Raw genomic sequence first — 19,083 nt, forward strand, 5'->3', positions numbered from 1 at the left:
AAATAACTTTGCGTAATATTAAGTGACAAACCCGACCACAATATCTGATTAAACTGAACAATTGCATAAGTAGTTCATTAACCCTCGTTGAAAATGATTGGAAACCAACCCTAAACCCCAACAACAACATTACCTATCTCCAACTTACAAGAGTCACCGTTGTAGTTAACAGAACGGAAACGTAAACTGGAATGACAACTAAATATAAACATCAGTTACGGAGAAGGACTTAACAATAAGCTGCTAAACTGTAAGCGTAGATAATTGCAAACAAGGTGAGCGGTCTATTCAAGTCTCGAATAAGTCGTTATACTTCTGAAGATCAGACCTAAGCTTTCGGTTCTCGTGTTCCAGATCCCAGATTCGCTGTTGAACAGATACTCGTAGTTGCCTTTCCAGTTCCTCAACCCGCACTCTCAAGGCGGCAACGATCCTATAGTTGTAGTCGTGAATTTCCTTCCCAACTAAAGACAGCACCTTCCCCAACATTTTGAATGAGGCGTCCTGTCTTGCGGTCTGCTCGTCCGATGAGAAACCACCCTCCACGATCCAGCTAACATCTCGTTGTTGTGATCGCAGTGTCACCCAGTAGCCATGAAGTAACTCACCATTGTCGGAGAAAAATTCACGCCGGTTAAACACCGGATAATCAAGCCTCAGCTGGCAGCAGAGACGAATGAGATAGACCTCCAAATCCTCAAACACTGCAAACTGAGTAATACAATTCTCCGGAACAATGTTCGGTCCTGAACACGGGTGACAATTACAAACAGCAAAAGTTACTCAATGCCAGGATACACAGGAAAAAATAATAAGAAAAGAGAAACCACTGGCGTAATCATACCAACAGTCACACCAAAACTTTCTGGAATCTGAGAACACGGAACAACTGCTTTCTGCGATGACTCACCCACTCCTGAGCCCACATGCATGTTGTAGAAGTGTTTGGATAAAGAGACCGGTTGCTCAAACGGTCCCCTGTGAGGATGAACTACAGAATCTACCTCCGGAGGTGGGGGTAGTGTCAATGATGGATCAACAACTCCCAACCAATGTTCGGCGTCTCTCAGCAGGCGGAAACCTTTAAACTCTGCATCTGGAAAGCCATTAACTTGTTTTTTACAGTCCTCCCAATTTGTGTAGATTCCAGGAATACGTCCCTTGCGCACAGCATAGAGCCTGTACTTGCCGGTGTTCATGGGTAATGACTGTGGAAAATTTTACGGGTGGGTTTCACTCACACTGAAAGAGGATTGCTCATTCTGTATCCCTGACGCACACGATGGATATATACCCAGGCCCCGTGAAAAACAATATTTGATGGTAACCGGTGGAAAGTATAACACCAGAGCCGGTTTCTTATTTAACTTACCGTACTGTCGTTCCATTTTGAAATATTTAATTAGAAAGTTAATTCCAATGATGTTATTATGGAACGAAAATTTGGCTGCAAGATCTAAGTTAATTAATGAAATCATTTTCGAAGTTCCTTTAAATAACTATTTTCGAAACTGGACCTCATCGTTTACCATATTGGACTTAACATAATTATTTCATGAGTCACTCTTATGTTGCCTAAATAATAATTTTTAAAAAAGCTAATACTAAAATTAGATTTTCGTGTAATATCCTTCAGAAATCATCCAATTTTTATATTATAATTTTGCCCAAAAATATTTGTTAACAAAAGTTTGTATATTTTACTATTATCTACTTCAAATTAAAAAAAATAATATTTTAATAATAACTTAACTATGTAAGTTAATTTTTTTACTCATTATCTATGTGTATTAATTACTATACGTCTTAGCAGAAGTAATATCCTTTGGTTTCATGTAAAAAATATTTAATTCTACAGAGAAACACAACGATAAAACAAATTATTTAAAAAAGCGAAAATGTATTTCCCGAGGTGAGCTGCTTCCACTTATCTGGTGTCTCTCTCTCACCTCCGTGACAGTATTGCTGCAGGCATATGATGGACGCTGATACGACCTGAACTGAACACCGAGTAAAGTTGCGTGTGTCAGTAAACCAACCCCATTCTCGTCACCCACACGAAAACCTCTATAAATAATTAATTTTTTCGGTTAAGATAAAATCGGACGCAATTTACTAATTTCCTTCTTTAACCGTGGTTTTTTTCCAATATTAGGATCTTATTGTTATGAACAAAGAATTTTGTTTACATCAACCTTTTTAAAGAATATTTACTTACTAAAATAAAAATAACATATAGAAATATATAAAATATATTTTTAAATCAAAATAAAACAATATAAATTTTAGATATATATATAAAATATATATATATATATATAAAAGAATATTTAATCAAATATGTTACATTTTTTGTAGGTATTAACTAAGAATGTTACTGTAGTATTTTTTACGTCGTATTCTTATTCTAGTACCTTCAAAAATCTTATTCCTAGTATTACTTTGGAATCCAACGTTTATAATTTTATTATTATCTATGATTAATTTTTTATTTAATTTATTTTTTTGATAGAATCATAATGTATATTATAAAAAATTACACTAAAACATAGTATATGAGAATTACAATTATATCAGAGAATAGTAAAAATAATTAAAAAATTAAATTTTTACTTTATAGTTATTGAAACAAATCTAAAAATTTTTTATGATCTATTTATTTATTATATTTTTAGTATTTTTGGTATTTTTTTTTAATATGTTATAATTTTTTACTATTATTATTATCTATAGTTAGTTTTTTGTTTAATTTACTTTACCTAATAGAATCAATAAATCATATTATAAAAAGATAATAACAAACATAATAAATAAGAATCACAACGATAAAAGTGTATAATATCAAACAAAAAGTTGAAAAAAATAAAAACAATAAATAATAGAAAAATAGAGCTCATATAAAGAGAAATAACAAGAATTTTATAAATAATATAATAACATACATGAAGGATAAAGTTGGTAAAAGATAAATAAACGGTAAGTATCCATGGCTAAAAGCTCGTTAGGCAAACACGGAAGCTAAAAATAGTTGCTTCTTGTAAACGTTTCTTTCGGTATCAAAATCACTTCTGCTTTCATGAAAAAAAAATTTGCCAAACCAAAAGTTGACGCTTTCAAGAAGTCGAAACGTGCTTCTTCTCTTCCAACGAGTACCCCAAACACACCCTTTCTTCTAAACGCAGATTTCATTTTGTAGCTTAAAAGTGCGTGTATTGGAAGCAAAAAATATGCGTTCACTTCAACATGAGGTCACCTTTCGTGATCATTATTGGTTTTTTTCAAAAGAATTTTCATATTGGTATTAAGTTATATAAAATAATTATTTTTTGCTTCAATTTTTAGTATTTTTATATATTTTGATTCTCAATTAATTCTTGTTATTGTAATTCTATTATGATATGAATTAGTGATCTTAGTAAAAATGATAACGTAAATAAGAAATTAATTTTACAAAACAATAGAATCATAAGTAATAAAATTTTACGGTCCTAAATACATTTAAATAAAAGAATACTGAGACTACTCCAAAAATTATACTATTTCTTTTTTTCTTCACATTGTAAAATCTATTATTATATTTCTTGTTCATTGTTTATTATTCTAACTTGTTATGATATGTATTATTGTTTCTACTGAAATTGATAAATTAAGTAAAAAATTTATCCTAAATAATAATAAAAACACAATTAGTAAAAAACTAGAATCCAAAACAGTGCACAAATTAGGATTATTCATAGTATTCATACAAACTGCAAAAATATATTACTTTATATGTTATTTTTAAGTTAATAAATAAGTATTAACTTTTATTCAAAAAATTATAACAAACTAAAGTATATCTTTATAAAAAATATCATATAAAAAAAATACTAAAAGAACTATAAAAAAAGATTGAATATACTTAAAAATAATATTATAATTTTTCAATAATTTACTAACTATCGATTTAAAAGTGATTTTAACCAACATTATCCAAACAATTTCATTTTATCAAATTAATTTTAATATAGAATTGCCAAACATAAATTATGTGGGTACAAACTCACTTATCTTCGAAATTAATTTTACAGAATTAATTTCTTTCAATTTTCAGTTTAACCAACTCTAACCCAAACACACACTTTGTCGTGCAGTTTATTCGCAATGTATGAACATGTTTTAATATGTATTTTATAAAAAGTTGCAAAAATCGAACCACCAAATGAATCCATAGAGTGACCAACTCAACGGTTTATTAGTCTATTCATACTTTAACTGGGATTCAAAAAGTTTATTAACATATGACATACGATTATAAAAAATGAAGAAGTCCTTTTTAATTTTGTACATTCAATAAATTTTCAACTAAATAAACTATCTAAAAATTACATCTTCAAAATTATAACTTCGGTCATCAAAAATTTAAATTTAAATCCTTTAAAAAATCTTATCAGCTACATATTGTCAAATAAAATAAATTTCCTGTAGTACTTATCGGCATCATTTTTTTGGTGTAATCTCTTAAAATCAACATAATAATTCTAAAAAGTTCAATACCGTACCAGCATCCATTAACATAAATACTCCAACATTAACCCAAAAAACACGAAAAACAAATGAAGCAGCACCATATTTTCTATGCCGCCGGCGTTTTACGGCGGACATTCTACGGCGGCAGATAGTAACGCTCAAATTGTGCTTTGAGGGTTACTATGAAGCCAAGAACGTGACACTACTGTTGTTGGTAGCGGCGCTGGAAGTGAACGGGGTGGTTGCGGCGTGAAACTCGGATGGAGATACAAAGGGGTTTTATGATTTTCTTCTGACAGAAAGGGGACAGTTGGGCTGTCTTACCGGTTTGTTTTTCTTTTTTACACCTTTAAAAACCATAAAAAAACCTACTTATTTTACCTATTTACCGGTTAACTTCAGTTCGGCCGGTACTATAACCGGTTCTTTGCCAATTGCTTTCTTTACGCTTACTCGGATCGCTTGGCTGACCAGTTCTCCTTTAACCGGGTTGAACCAACCCAGTCCGGTTCGGTTTTTAAAACGATTAGCTTATACTACTTCTTACAAAACTACAAAACAAAAATAATAACCGATTTAGAAGTTAACTTCGAAATACATTTTCTCCATAATATCTTAAGAGTATCAGACTGCATATTAAATAATATGGTTCAAGAATAAAATATATTTTGCTATATTTAGCCTGGAATACGTATTTTTAATTTGTTTTTATAATGAAATAACAATTATTGTTAAATTTCAATAATTTCTTAACTACTTTACATCCGATTCACTATTAAATAGTACAAGTATATGTTGGAAAATACCACTACTGCAGGTAATGTAACGTAATTTCCTATACCGGACATAATGAGACTATATATCTTCTTACGATGGGTGACTGGAGAATAGTGGGCTCGACTCCTTCCTCATGGGCCAATCGTCCGAACGAGTAAGACTCTTACTAACTTTGGACAATATTGAAACTTAGAGACACCAGAGTAAATATTGCAACTATTGTGAAATCAAAATATAATTTTCTTAACATACATAATTGATCACTGCAAGAAAATACAAATTAGATAGAAGTAAACCGTATATTAGAATTGAAGGTTACATAAACGTAATTCTTACACAACACGTCTAACCAAATTAACTGGCGTAACTTCTTTGCACCAAAAAATGTCTGCTCCGTCCAGAAGACCGGCATAAGGTGTTTTCGGACAAGCTCTCTTAGCCGGCCAACCTTCTCCACCTTCATGTACTTTGTCCGTCGTTCTTGTACTTCCTACACGGAGGTCAGCTGCCCCTTCGACATGGCTTACGACAACACACTTCTCTTAACCCATCAGCTACTTCCTATGATGGTAGCCTCCGTAGGTCCGCTTAAAGTGTGCCTGTCGGTCGTTCTGCCTCCCATTGTCTTTGGACTTTCCTTCTGGATCTTCTTCAGCCTCTATTTGTCGCTCCAGTACAATCTCTAACTGCACCAAGCATCCCTCCTGTCTGTCCTCGGTTTGACAGCGTCAAGCACAGCGAGGAGCGTGAAGCACCACATGCAGTCTCATGCATAATTAGCTCGGGAAGGAGAACGGCGTACGTGCGGAGTTTATCAATACGCGTCTACTAGAAGATGCCTCCAGCTCAGTTTATCGCCTGCTGAAACATAACGGCTACAGCACGGTAGAAACGGCCTTCGCGGAATATGATCACAAATCACTTGCTAGGTGTGTCTTGTGTTGAGCGTTACATTTTGCTTAATCGGATGCATATCCTAAGGGATTTTTTTTTAAATGAAAAAAGGGTTAAATTTTTCCCAACGTGATTTATGAACTTTAATTCCCTAAATCCCATTTTCTTTTTTCCTGGCATTTAAGCAACTTCGCCGAACCGCCAACAAACTCTATAAAATTTGGCAACTTCGCCATATCTCCGGCAAACTCTATAAATTTTATATAGTTCGCCTAACTCCGCGGCAAACTCGGTAATAAGTTTTTTCAATCCCGCTTTTGAATGCATTATCACCATCTCCAGATAATATATAAATATATAAACAATATATAAGAATACACAAACGTACATGGACAACAACCATAACTTCTTCAAGAATTTTTTAATTATAAATTACAAAAATATTAACTCATACTTAACAATGACAACTACTGTTAACGTCTCTAAAAATACGTAGATACTTTTTTATCATTCCTAGTTGGTTTAATAAACATCTACTTATATTTTAATTGAAACAATTCTTTCTTCAAACCAAAGTTCTCATTTTCTAATTTTTTCAATCGTTAAATCTTATTAATTTTCAAATTATCAAAATGACACTGACTCTGAACAATATTCTAAATTCTAATCATAATTTTTCTGACTAAGTTAGTATTGTTACATATTTTCTGTTTATTTTACTTTTTTCGAGTTACATCTTTTCTTCTTATTTTACTTTTCCGAGTTCGTTTATATATTTTCCTTTCTAAATTAACCAATTACTAGCAACTACCATTGTATTTTTGTTTTCTACTGTTATAATTATCAATCTTTTTGACCAAAACTTTTCTTCTCTATCCAACTCGTACAAAATTTAACTCATAATTTTACTTACCGAAAAATCGAACCAAAAAGCCCATCCCACATCATAACAAAATCCATATGTTGGGCCTACACCGAAAACCCCAACATCATAATCATCATCATTAGGGATGAATAAATCTAACCACATAAATTCCCTTCTCTAACACAGACTGTATATTCTCTGACTCTACACAGCCTATGTCTCCATTGCTTGCTGGGACGGGATAGCATGTAATATGCTAATATTGTTACTTATGTGTATTTGGTTATCAAAAAAAAATTTGCTTTATTAAATTGGTAATTATTAACGTTATATTGAAATTATTGACTATAAATTAAATTATTTCAAACTTAATACTGTAAAAAAAATTGATTTCGTGATTTAAAAATAAAATAAATTAGTCCCTATTTCCTTAAATGACTGACAATGTTACTATTTGGTTAACTGAAATAAATCATTGTTAACAGATTAATATTTTGAAGAATAAATTATTTAATTAATTTCAATGTGATGCAACCAGTGATTATTAAACAATAATTTTTCAACTAACTCGTTTTTTCCCTCTACAATTCATGAGCTAACTTTCTCTCTCTTTTTTTTTTTCCCGAACAGCTAACTTATTTATTATATATATGACTATGACTTAATTTGGATCATCTCCATACAATATCAGTCCAATTCATAGATTTAGCAAAAAAAAGCCCAACTGCATAAATAAATACCAACCCAACTCTTTCCAAAATTAAGAAAATGATTAAGCAGTTAATTTAAACATACTTTTTCATTTAATTGCCTCATAACACTGGACAAATTTCTTCGTCCTATTAATGCCACTCAGTCCGTGTCTCATTCTATCATATCAACACGACCACGCGTCCTTCATAAGAGGTATCCACCTCATTTCAATACATGTTGAAATTTTTTCACTTCAGCATCGTAGCATTGGCCTTAAAAAAATAAAAATAAAAGATCTTGCTTTACGAATAATGTTAGTACTTAGTTTGTTACCATATATATTATGGTATATTGGTATACATCCATCCTCTCCAATCAAATATTCAGCATTGAATTTGGCTATATTTAAATTAATTAATAAAGTTTAATTTTAATACCTTGACCTACTAAAATATTTTTTATTTTAAGTCAAAATGAAAAAAACATTACAATTAGACATAAGTTTGACTTTGTTAGATAGATTTTTGTCAATAACGTGAATAATACATTTTAAAATTAGTCAAATAAAATAAAAATATACTACACTTCAAATTCTCTCATCTAAATCTTAATATTAGAATAACTATCCGTACACCGAATAAATTAAATATCCGATATATCCATTATTCCTGTTTAGGTATACTTTTCCTAAAATTAAATAGTATATATGTTTGATGACTACATATATAATCACGTACAAGTTAATTTCCGACTAATTAACTAACTAAATACCATTACTATTAGTTTCACCATTAACAGTTTCAGGCCTGGATTCACCACTCATGCATGCTCCATTAATTACTTGATATTAAGAATTTTAAGATCAGACATGCATCAATTCACCTATCACTACTAGTACATACAAAATCAACTCATGATCATATATAATAATAGTGAAACCACGATCATAAATAATAATGAACAACTGATCTAAGAAAAATTAAAACTCTAATAACCAACTTATGGAAAAGAAATGTGAATATCATTCATCATTATTTTACCATGCATCGGTTTGAAAGGAAAAAGTACGTACGTACAAACAAATCAGAAAGCAGAACATAGCTTCAATAGTTGGCTCCATATTGTTCAATATCCCAGAGAAAAGAAATGAGATCCTTGAGAATCTTCCAAAATTCATGATCGTCATTGTGATTGTTCTTTCCAACGGAAACCCTAATTCCCTGCATGGTGTAAAGCATGAGAACAAGAATTACTTCAACCCTCTTAGCGGCATCTTCCACCAAATCCCAGGACTCTGGAACAATCTCACCGCGCAGAACAAACTCCAAATCAGAAATGCAGCTACAGAACTGCTTAACCACCTTCACATTATTGTTATTATTATTCTGGTTAACCACCTTCTTCTTCTTTTTCTGCTGGTTTGATGACATCATCATCACATCCTTCGTTGCAACCATCACAGAAGCAAACTTGTCAGCAACACTATCATTATTATCTGCCTTCTCCGCCAATTTGTTGATCTCTGACGCCAACTTCTCCAGTGTGGCTTCGTCGCTCCCTGACAAAGAGCATATGAACTGAGCCAGCAAATTCGAGAGCTGAATTCCGGCGTGAACCGCTCTGATTCGAATATCGGAGAAACGCTGCAATTCGTGTGTTAGATTAAGCGTGGAAGAAGTAGAAGATTCTTCTAGTTGTTCCTCCACTATTTTCCTTAAAAATGCTAGGTCTTTTTTTGGAACCCATGTTCTTCCTTTTCCTATGAAAAAATAATATCCTTCTTTTTCTTCTTGAACATCCTCCATCAATTTTTGCAGACTCTCGTCAGCGAGCGATGCCTTGGCGGTATCATCCACAGTTTTATTGGCAACGTCGTCTTCTTCTTTTTTTTCTTGTGGCTGTTTCTCATGAGGAATCACTAAATCTTCGAGATATTGATCAAGCGTCATCCTCTTGAAAGAAGGAGGAGAAGAAGAAGGAGAAGATTGTTGCTTATGAGGATCGAATAAAAAATCTTCCTGAATCTCAGTGAGCAATGCCTTGGCGATATCCAGATTCTTCTTGAGGACGGTTCTGGCAACGTCGTCTTGTTGTTCTTGTTGTGGTGGTTTTTGCTGCGGGTGGAGGAGGTTGGCGGTTAGGGCTTGGGACTTTGAGTGAAGGTTGAGATCGAGGAATTTATGGAGGACATGGAGGGTTTGATAAGATTGGGAGAGAGCAGAGAGAAGTTCATTGATGGATGATTGGTGTTTGAGCTTCCACTCCTCAAGCTCTGAAATGAGGTTCTGCTTCTGCATCTTCCGTTCAAGATTCACCAGTTCATTGCTGAAGTCCCTGAGCTTCTCCAATTCATTGCTGAAGTCCCTAAGCGTCTTTTCCAGTTCCAAGGAGGAGTTCCCTGCATCAGGAACAGATTCAGATGCAGACGCAGCCTTATTAGCCATTGTTGATTCTTGAGTTAGGGAGCAAGTAGAAGAAGGAGTGTATATTCAATTTGTTTAATTCAGTTCAAAAAGTTGGATAATTATTTCAACTTTTGAATTTTAAAAGGGAAAAGTATAGGTAACTAACAATACCCAAATTTAATTAGTGGCATGAGTAGTTAATATATATACATTCAGATTTTTTTTGGGTTAGTTGCAGTCGCCTTAATTATTATTTTCTTAGCTTGCTTGTATCTGTTTTATTTATAAAAACATATAATGATTGTAATAACTTTTTGGCGCCAATATTTGGGGAAAAAAAAGAGAAATGTTAGGGTCAGCAACCTTTGTGATTTGTAGCCATCAAATAGCTATCAATGATAGTTTTAATGGTGTGAGATTTCATCATTCACTTTTTTTTTGCTGGTTACATACTAGACAGAATTTAACAAAGTTGCTGGCTTCTAGACTTTTCCAAAAAAAAAAAAAGTATGAACATACGTAGGACTAATTAATGGGTTATATACTTATATACTTAATTATATCAGAAAGAAAGAATGTTGGTGGAAAATATGATTAAACGCTAATAATTATCATTAAGCAATGGAATATAATACATAGCAATTTAACCAATGTTTTAAGGGCACCTCGCACCTAGTGACTTTAGTTGATATATCAATTTGATAATGACTATCGTGGCTTACTTTGTGCTTCTTCGTTGATGTTAACTACTAACAATTCATGTAACTTGATCTATCTTGATCGTTTCAGTGTTGGAGAATTATTAGGATGATGTAGTCTAACAAAATCCAAGATTTATCCGAAATTAAGTTCCGTTATCGCTTGGAGACTTGAATCAAACTAATTCAAATTCCCAAGTAACTCGGAGTCTCCCTAATAATATTGGCTGCAAGGTTTTGTCCTCTGGTTTCTCTGTAACGGCCTTCCAGATGTTCATGTTATCGACCTCCTCCTCAGTGTTGGCGTTGTGCTCTGCCAACCCCATCTCATCAGTGCCCTCCATAGATGCTATATGTTGCCAACTAGATTTTGACAGATGTCAAACATTGGATCCCCCTTGTTACACTATTATTAGTGTTACACCATTTGTAGAAACGTACATATTTTAGTCTACTTGTGTATGTGAAGTTATCAATCCAACAAACAAAAAAGAGAACCACTAAATTTATAGGAAGAATTACTCTTTTTTTTCATATTTTCTAGTTCCATCTTTTCTTACACTTTAATTTCCTAAGAAAAAATGGGAAAAGAAAAAAAAAGGAAAAAATCGGAATCTTCTAAATTCACACAGTCACTATAATAATGGTTTCAAAATCAACCAAACTTGATGATGATTATTACTATAATATAGATATATCTTTGGTTTTCTTGTTACATGTAAAATTCAAGGAAAAAAAATGTGAGGAAAGAATTTTGAATTTAGCGTCACGTTTTGAACTGCATGAATTATTGTTGTTGTTGTTAGACTCTGTTGAATTAGACGAAAGAAGAATAAACTCGGTTGAAATCAAAGAGAAAAATTTGGATCATAGAAAATGATAATCAGAGTTTATTACGGGAAAAATACATATTTAGGTGCTGCTTATTGGATTTGCTTTTGCGTGTTGCATGAAATATGCATTCTGTTTCTCAGTGTTTTAATTTGTGACAGCCTAAATAAATGTAATAATATTAATAAACATTGGACAATGTTATTATCCATTTAATTATTTTGATGTATCATGCATTTGTTAAGAAAGTAATTTTTTTTTTAGAATTCAATATTTTTCTTGTTAAGAATTAAAAATATATATATCAAAAACGACTATTTTTAGAATACTTTTTAACTGATTTCTAAATAGCTTAATCTAACAATATACACATTTTTTAAAAACTAAAATTTTGTGGATGTAGAAAGAGTATTAATGTCGTTATAGCTAATAGAAGATTTGCGAAGGCAATGAACTTTTGGACAGTTGATAACAAATAAACACAACTACTTAAAAAGATTTAATTTTATTTCTGTCATTTATCACAAGGTTTTTAATGTGTGAATTAATGTGGGTAAATTATGTTTCTTTAATCTGTGATTTATCACAAGTTTTTTCTGTCATTTATCTGTGATGCAGAATCACCTTTGGTCAGATATTTGTTTTAGACAGCTCACTGATTGCAATTATAGCCTTAGATGCAAAATTAGCAAAATATACAAGGTTCATGTTGTACAAGGTAATTAATGTTAAATAAAATACCAAAATTGCCATATACATATATGATGATTACTTGAAAACAAAACTGCAGTGGTAAGGTCTCATCTTCTAAACTTTTTGGATGATTTCTTATCCTTGAGACCTAAGTATTTGTCAATATCTTCTTCGCCATAATCTGATTCACCTCTCCGTTTCTTCTTCCCCATGGCTTCCTCCTTCATTTTCTACATAAAGTTTTGAGAAAAAATGCATTAAATCAAGCATATAAACATACATTAACTGATTTCAATACCATCATCATAGAATTCAGAAACTATATCCAAAGCTCATGTACCTTTACATACACATTATACATGCAGATTTCTATCAATGGTATTCAAGGTAACCAAACTCAGTTTCCCCAAACCCGTTTCCCTCGGAAAATATGAGACGGAGAGAATATCCCAAAATAAAAACTAAACAAAGTTTTGCATGCAAAATTACCATTACTGATAATCGTTTGGCCTCGCTAACCCGCTCTTCCAAAAGTAGAACTTCCTCTTCTTGTGCAGGATATTCTGGTAGCTTCTTGCCTGAAATATTAGTTGCATTGACGACTTTAGAAAATGTTCCCAGCCTTAACAATACATGTTAAAGAATATACTACTACTCTCACCTATAAGTTTCTCTATTTGAATGTACCACTCCAGCTCATATTGGTTCACAAGGGAAATTGCAACCCCAGAACGCCCTGCACGAGCAGTCCTTCCTACACGATGTATATAATCCTGCAGACCACAAGATAAGGAATCCAGCAATTTAGGTTTAGTCTAGAGCAGAAATTTAGATGATTCGTCAACCTAGAATTTGTAGAACAAATAACATGAGGCTAAATTCAAAAGTTAGATTAATTATAGCACATCTTACTTTGGAGTTTGTGGGGATGTCATAGTTAATCACAACATCTACTGTTGGAATATCCAATCCTCTACTAGCTACATCAGTACAAATGAGAATACTGCGAGCCCCAGACTTGAATAAATTCAAGGCTCCAAGCCTTTTTGACTGTCAAGATTATTGTAAAAAAGAATTACAGACAACTGGCAAACCACAAATAATAAATATGTATATGTCCATGCACTATAGAGAGGGAGAGAGAGAGATTCTTCTTCCACCCCACATCCTCTCTCCCATAAGGTGGAAGAAAGAATATTTTGCAAGAAATTACTAATTAACTATTAACTATTATAATACAAGAATGTTCAATACAATTACCTGGGTCATATGACCATTAATTGGGATGGCTTTTAGACCAAGATTACTAAGAATCAAAGCAAGAAGACGAGTTGAATCACATGTACGAGTGAACACCATTGATGTACTTCCAGCCATTTCAGTGAGAATGTACACAAGGTAGCAATCCTATAAGAAAACACAATAAATTAACGAGGACATAGATTGCAGGCATAGAAGATATAGGCTGATTCATGAAACCTAAAATGCATAAAAATCAGTCAAATGCAAAAGGCACCAAAAAATGTATGATTCAGTAAACAAAGGCATTAGAAAACAATAGAATATATATCTATTGTGCAAAATAAACAAAGTACTTCACAATGATAATTAGACACAAATCCTCAATAAAGTATAATAATAAGTTCCTAAACTAAAACTACTTGTGGAATGCCAAAAATTCAACTAAAAAAGGTGGTGAAGAGAAGCAACAGGGTGGTCAAGTGGTGCCCCTCTGGCATTTCAACTTCTGTTGTTGTGCAGGTCAAGCAATGGTCTTCTATCTTCTATGCAAAACCTAATATCTTTTAGGGTAGCAGGGGTATGTATCTAATATTTTTGGGCTAAGTCAGATAATTTAGTGTATTTTTGGCTGACACTAGGGGACAGTTCCTCTCATCTAATATATATAAACGAAACAGAAAGCAGCCTCAGAGCAAGGCACATGCCTTAGCACCTTGGCTTCTCAGCATCTAAAAAGAGCCAAAACTAGGGCTGTCAATATGGGCTAAACCCGTTGGGCCAGCCTGTTTCCCCGCTTAAACGAGCAGGCTTTTACCTTTAAAATCAGGTCCGTTTAAATTTCAGGCGGGAAAAAAAATAACGGGTTAAGCGAGCAGCCCGATTAACATTTTTTGAATTTTTCAAAAAAATCTAGTACTTTTTTCAATGTTTTTCCTGAACCATTTCTCCCATCGCCTATAGCACCTAGGCATGCCTTTTGACAAGAGTTATATTGATCTCAGTCCAAAAAGTCAATTTGATAGAAGAGTTTAATGAAGAGTTTTCCCACATAACTCCATGCAGTCAATCTAACATGCTGCAAGAAGTAGATGTTTTCCTAAAGTAAATGTCATGATTATTCAAACATATAAGATCTAGTCCATTGTGCCAAAAATACATGACACGAATGATGTTCTATTACGCTTACCGAAATCCCCTTCAAAAATCAAACATTTTCTGAAGAATCAATGATGGATAACACAAACCTTGTGTTTGGCAGGTAAGAAACGATATTGCTGCTTCAGTGTGTCAACAGTAGAATACTTAGAGGCTGCTTCAATCTAAATTAAACAAAAACAAATTGAGTAAATTTGGAACAACTAAAATCTAAACATATTTGCAAATATACAGGGTACCTTCACAGGATTCCTTAAACAAACTCTTTGGAGCTTTTGGACCTGCAGCATTGAGGGTGCAACTTGCTGTATTAGCATTGTAATATATATATATATGTTGTATATAAGCAGCTTCTAGAAACCTTTTTCTAACTATAGGAAAATATAGACTTGGCCTAAAATTAAAATTATAGGATTAAAATTTATTCATACAGAGAGGAAAACCAGAACCCTTTTAAGTCCTAAATTCAAATGCCATAAATCTTAGACGAACATAGTCCTAAATTCAAAATGCCATAAATCTGAAACGGAAAACATATATCTGATCTATTCCAATCTATAAAAATAATGTTTCCGACTCCTTCTATCACATATTTCCACACAAACTAGTTGCATGCCAACATAAATATGGTCATAGTAAGTTTATTGAGCCCTTGATCTCCTCATATTTTTTACATACTTTAATACTTATTTAATTATATAATTCCACTAGAATTGATATTTATTTTACATTGTTCACTTATGGTCTCAAACTCTCAACCCCACCCCCTCCCCCTCTTCAACTGTTTTGGATTTGTCCCTGTGCATATAATGATATTGTACACACGATGATAAAGTAAAGCGCACAGTTGTCCATAAATATTCATATATACCTTCTTAGTCATTGTAGCAGAAAACAGAAATGTTCTCCGCTCACGAGGAATCAATTGTATAATCTCATTAAGTGATTCCTCAAAGTCCTCATTCAACAGCCTGTCCGCCTCATCTAGGACCTGAATGTGTAGAATATAGCAAGTTCAAATATATGTACGATAAAGAAATGAGAGATGAAAAAATGCTATGGTAGACAACAGGAAAGTTTTATTAAATATTTCTTTTTGTAAACTTTAAAGTCCAAAAATAGGCCAAAGAATCCATAAAATGTTTTCTCGTCACTTTGAATCAGGATCTGACATTCTTTAAGATATAACTTTGCAACAATATATAAAGCACCTAACCCAATGCAGAAACATAAATCTCAAAAGAAAATCAACTTGCAGAAATTGCATTGAGTCAGTTACATGAATTATGTTATGTATTTCACAACTCAACATTGAGTAAATAAAGATTTTAATGAAATAAGAGGTGAATTCTTGAGCTCATATATGCATGGGGCAAACTGGGTGGGCAGAGTAAAAGTGGTGAAAAATATTCAGAACTCATTACGTACAATCAATACATAGTTCACACAGCACGTGTATCAAATGATTGGATTAAATAAAAAGAAAAGAAAACTTGAGCATAGAATAATGTAACATCAGCATTATGTACAAATCATACCAAATATTTTAATCTATTAAGAGAAAATCCTTTGGTGTTTTTGAGGTGATCTAAAACGCGTCCTGGTGTTCCGACCTGCAAAGGTATGAATTTAACATAAAGGAGGAAAAGAAACACAGAATCGACAAAAAATAAGAAGGCTAAACATAACTCAACAACCAAAGAAACACTAAATCATAAGCACAAACTCAGTCTTGCAAATTCAGAATGTGCCTAGTTCATTTTAACGCACATATATAGCATTAGTGTATCAGCAAGGACAACCACTTTGACAGGACTAGGCTGGCTCTTCCATGTAGTGAATAAAAAATGACATCATAGACATCAAACACTGGCTTTTTAAACCAAACAAGACAATAAATGGAAAACTTAACAAAATGCTAAAAGAACAGTTGAACAATCTGAGACACTATGACAAGACAATTTATTAAAACGCTTCAAGGAATCAAGGTAAATGAAAATACTTTAAATTTCCCTACATGCATCGTATGGGACTTGATCTGAAGCTTAACAATAGCTAGAGAGACCAACAGAATGAATTCAATGCAATCAAAGATCACTAATTATTTCAATGCTAATTACTCTTGACATTAATGGATAGTTCACCAAGACATCAACTTAAAAACATTATACAAATCTGCCTAGGTTCATCTGTATCCATTATATAGTAATCTAAAAAGAATAATGCTACACATCCAAGTGTTTTTGTTAACCAAGTCCAACCAAGTTGGTCTAACATCAACAAAAATCAGTTATGCGTAGCATTATTCAAAGTCTTATTGTTTAACTTGGTTCATAAAAGACTTGGATGTGTAGCATTACTCATTTAAAAAATATGATCCGTAAATAACCCATTAACAAATACTATCTTAATGCATTGTTTTGCTAAGCACTTACAATAATATGAGGCTGTTTTGCTATCTTGATGGATTGCTGTACCATGTCGATCCCTCCAACAAGCTGGCAAAAAAAGAAAGAATCACAACAGAAGAGCTTATTCGATGTAAAGCATGTAATAAATAGAACACTAAAGCAGCTCCACGAAACAATAAACTAAGTGCAATGCTGGAAAGAGTCTCAAGAAGCCATAAAATAAATGAATGTTAAAACTCACCACAGCACACTTGACACCGATCCCAGACCCTAAAGCTTCAAACTGCTCAGCAATTTGAATAGCAAGTTCTCTATATCAAAGACAGGTGTGAGAAAAACAAAAAACTGAACTAGTTATACATCAACTAGAACAATTAATTCAATAAAATATATGAAAGTTATATCAAAGTATGAATCAAACCTTGTGGGAGACAACACACATGCAAAGAAATCATTGGGGCGTGGCGCTTCTAAGAGGGCATGCAATATGGGAAGTGCAAAAGCTCCAGTCTTACCAGAACCTGTTTGGGCAAGTCCGATCACATCTTTTCCTATAACAATAGCACGCCCAAACAAGTGCAAGCAATTACTAATTAATAAATTATTAAAGGTGACAACTCACATGCAGTTGAATTCATGTGAGGTTGATTGATGATAATTTAGTCAAACATGTCAACAAATCATCTAACAGTTCTTAACTATCACTCCAGGTGATGACAAATGTATGTGAGTTTCCACCATTATTTAAACCATCATCAACAATGTTCCAACCACTCTTAACAGATATTGAACTAACAATAACTTATATTACATTGGAATGAGCATTGTATAATTAGAATTTAACATTCATAATTTACACAAAAGCAGAAACCTTGTAGTGCAAGAGGAATCGCTTCTGATTGTATCTTCAATGGATTTTTCCAACCTAATTTATCACAAGTTTCCACCAATTCCTCAGATAATCCCAAATCCTTAAATGTTTGCGTGACTTCGTTATTATCTTCCGCCATTCTCAATCAAACTTCAATGGTGGCTGGACGGAGGAGCGGGCAGAGACCTGGACAGACCGTTGGGTGCAGTGATGGCGGACGAGCAGAATACGAGGCAGAGGGAGCACGCGAGGGATGACGAGCGGAGGAGACGCGAGCGTGAGGTGGATCCGGTGAGAGGCGCGACGGAGGCGAGCGTGCGGTGGCGGTGAACCGAGGTGAGAGTGAGAGAGCTGGGGGACGGGGCGGCGCTGTGCCTGTGTGTGTGGGGTGAGTGAGAGAGCTGATTACTGAACTAGGCCTAGGGTTTTTTATTTGAATTCGGAACCTGTTTGGGTTTCCAAAACCGGCCGCGTTCAGCCATATTCAGTTACGGACGGTAGTAGTAGTGGTACTTCAACTTTGCTTTTCTTATAAAAACAAGAAGTTAAAAAGAATGTTTAAAGAAAATTTGTTAATTAGTAAAATAAAAAAGAAAAAAATAAAAATATTAAAAATCTAATATTTTTCTTTAGAACTACCATCACTAAGACAACTAATTAACAGATTATAGGAGAAAGATATCTAAAATTTAATTAGTAATGAATCTAAAGAAAGAATCTTGTTTGAAAATTCGACAAAAAACAATAATTAATTTTTACAACTAAATTAATCTAATATAATTAGATTCTATTATTAGATTTTATTAAGATATATTGTATATAAATACATATATTATTTTTTTTTCCAAAGATAATAGGTTATATTTCATTAATTATTAAAAAATAAAATACATATATTATTTAATTTATTTTTAATATATATTTTATATTTTTACATATATCTTATATGAGTGACTTATTTAATAATTAATTTATTTAATACTAATAATTATCATCAAGAAATGAAATATAATCATTGATGTTAATTACCAAGCATTCA

The 19,083-nt window shown here is 32.9% G+C and overlaps 2 protein-coding genes across 2 annotated transcripts; both read right to left on the bottom strand.

Moving 5' to 3' along the window:
* Positions 1-288: 288 nt before the first annotated feature.
* Positions 289-1,199, bottom strand: LOC148546967 (uncharacterized). Its single transcript, XM_088496044.1, has 2 exons — positions 845-1,199; positions 289-746 (listed from the first exon to the last, which is right to left on the bottom strand). Exons 1-2 carry the CDS (start codon positions 1,197-1,199, stop codon positions 289-291), a joined length of 813 nt encoding a protein of 270 aa, XP_088352170.1.
* Positions 1,200-12,328: 11,129 nt separating this feature from the next.
* Positions 12,329-18,575, bottom strand: LOC107613848 (DEAD-box ATP-dependent RNA helicase 10-like). The gene is made up of 13 exons (XM_088496563.1): positions 18,045-18,575; positions 17,595-17,724; positions 17,415-17,484; positions 17,198-17,260; positions 16,301-16,375; positions 15,634-15,753; positions 15,002-15,043; positions 14,852-14,926; positions 13,626-13,772; positions 13,278-13,415; positions 13,027-13,138; positions 12,855-12,943; positions 12,329-12,595 (listed from the first exon to the last, which is right to left on the bottom strand). Exons 1-13 carry the CDS (start codon positions 18,181-18,183, stop codon positions 12,473-12,475), a joined length of 1,323 nt encoding a protein of 440 aa, XP_088352689.1. The 5' UTR covers positions 18,184-18,575; the 3' UTR covers positions 12,329-12,472.
* Between the last annotated feature and the right edge of the window lie 508 nt (positions 18,576-19,083).

Source organism: Arachis ipaensis, chromosome B8 (genome assembly GCF_059453495.1).
Source record: "Arachis ipaensis isolate K30076 ecotype BB chromosome B8, ASM5945349v1, whole genome shotgun sequence".
Taxonomy (NCBI): Eukaryota; Viridiplantae; Streptophyta; class Magnoliopsida; order Fabales; family Fabaceae; genus Arachis; species Arachis ipaensis.